This window comes from Aureococcus anophagefferens, assembly GCF_000186865.1.
Source record: "Aureococcus anophagefferens unplaced genomic scaffold AURANscaffold_123, whole genome shotgun sequence".
Taxonomy (NCBI): Eukaryota; class Pelagophyceae; order Pelagomonadales; family Pelagomonadaceae; genus Aureococcus; species Aureococcus anophagefferens.
In genome coordinates, this window is record NW_008705672.1 from 2,651 (window position 1) to 3,937 (window position 1,287).

Here is a 1,287-nt window from a genome sequence, read left to right on the forward strand (position 1 = left end):
TCCGCGGCCGCGAGGTGCGACGGCACGTTCGGCAGCACCGGGGGCTTGTGGGGCGGCGTGATGGACAGCGTGTCGATGTTCGTCGAGATCTCCTGGAGCGCCGAGAGGCAGTGGACCTTCTCGTCGCCGTGCGCCTCGAGGCGCGTCCGCAGGCCCAGCGCGACGGTCTGCGCCGCGCGCCGCAGGTTCGACGTCGCGAGCACGGACGCGTCGCGGTCCGCCATGGCCGCGACGTCCCCGGCGCCGGCCTTGTCCGGCGGGAAGGCCGCGAAGACGTCGTCGAGGTCTCGCGCCTGCTTGAGGCCCGACTCGTTGAGCGGGCTGTCGTAGAGCACGGAGCCGTCGTCCAGACGGAGGAAGAGCAGCGTCTCGCGCACCAACGCGGCGACGGCCTTGAAGGGCACCCAAATCTTCGATCCCACGTTGAAGACCAAATTCCACTCGGATTCGCCGTGTCGAATGAACACGACGCGCTTGCTCCGCTTGTCCTTGGAGCCGTCGACGCGCGCCGGGTCCGGCCGCCCCTTCTTCTTCCACTTCTTGTCCTTGCCCACGACCATCTGCGCGCCGCCGCGGCCGTAGAGCGCCAGCTTGCGGAAGAGGCAGTCCCGGCCCAGGGGGTCGAAGAGGATGGTACATGCCAAGACGACGACGACGCCCACGACGAGGGCCGCCGACACGGGGCTCGGCGGGTCCAGCGGGAGCACGGACAGCCCGCAGAGGAGACCCGAGAGATGGTGGGCCGCGCTCATGGCTGCGGCCGGTCGGCGTCGACGCGATAGGCTGTGGCCGGCTCGAGCACGACGCTCGAGGAGCAGCATCCACAGCTGCTTCGGCGACCGCCGATGATGTTGCCCCCACGCACGCCACCCTTACGTTGAGGGGGGTCGGTGGCGCCCTCGGCGCCCTCGGCGCCCTCGGGACGAGGGCGCCGCCCCCTCGTCCGACGCCCTCGGCTGAGGGATTTTCCCCTCGTCCGAGGGAGCCGAGCGTCCGAGGGTCCGAAATGGCCGAGGGCGCCGAGGGCGCCGACGGCCGCTGATTGGCCAGGCACGCCCGGCGCGCTCGAACCGTGACTGCAAATCTCTGGCCATCCGTCGTTGGAAGGTTATGAGGGGGCGCGGCAGCCCAAAGGCGCAGCCCTTGGGCGTCCCTGGGCGCGCCGTGGGTGCCGGCATTGACGCCCACGGTCGCGACGGTCCCCGAGACGGGGCGCAGCCAAGAGCGGCGGCCGTGCGGCGCTTTCCCCTCGCGGCGCCGTGGGCTGCCTACACGTCGGCGCGGGCA

The 1,287-nt window shown here is 71.5% G+C and overlaps 1 protein-coding gene across 1 annotated transcript in view; it reads left to right on the forward strand.

The window, feature by feature from the left end:
* The window catches only part of AURANDRAFT_68398 (hypothetical protein), a gene marked incomplete at both ends in the record, with an annotated part of 1,850 nt that extends 1,520 nt beyond the window's left edge, over nt 1–330 (forward strand). The window contains one exon of the mRNA XM_009044078.1: nt 186–330. Within this exon, the coding sequence (XP_009042326.1) occupies nt 186–330 (145 nt within the window). The remainder of the gene's footprint in view (nt 1–185) is intronic.
* Nucleotides 331–1,287: the final 957 nt, after the last annotated feature.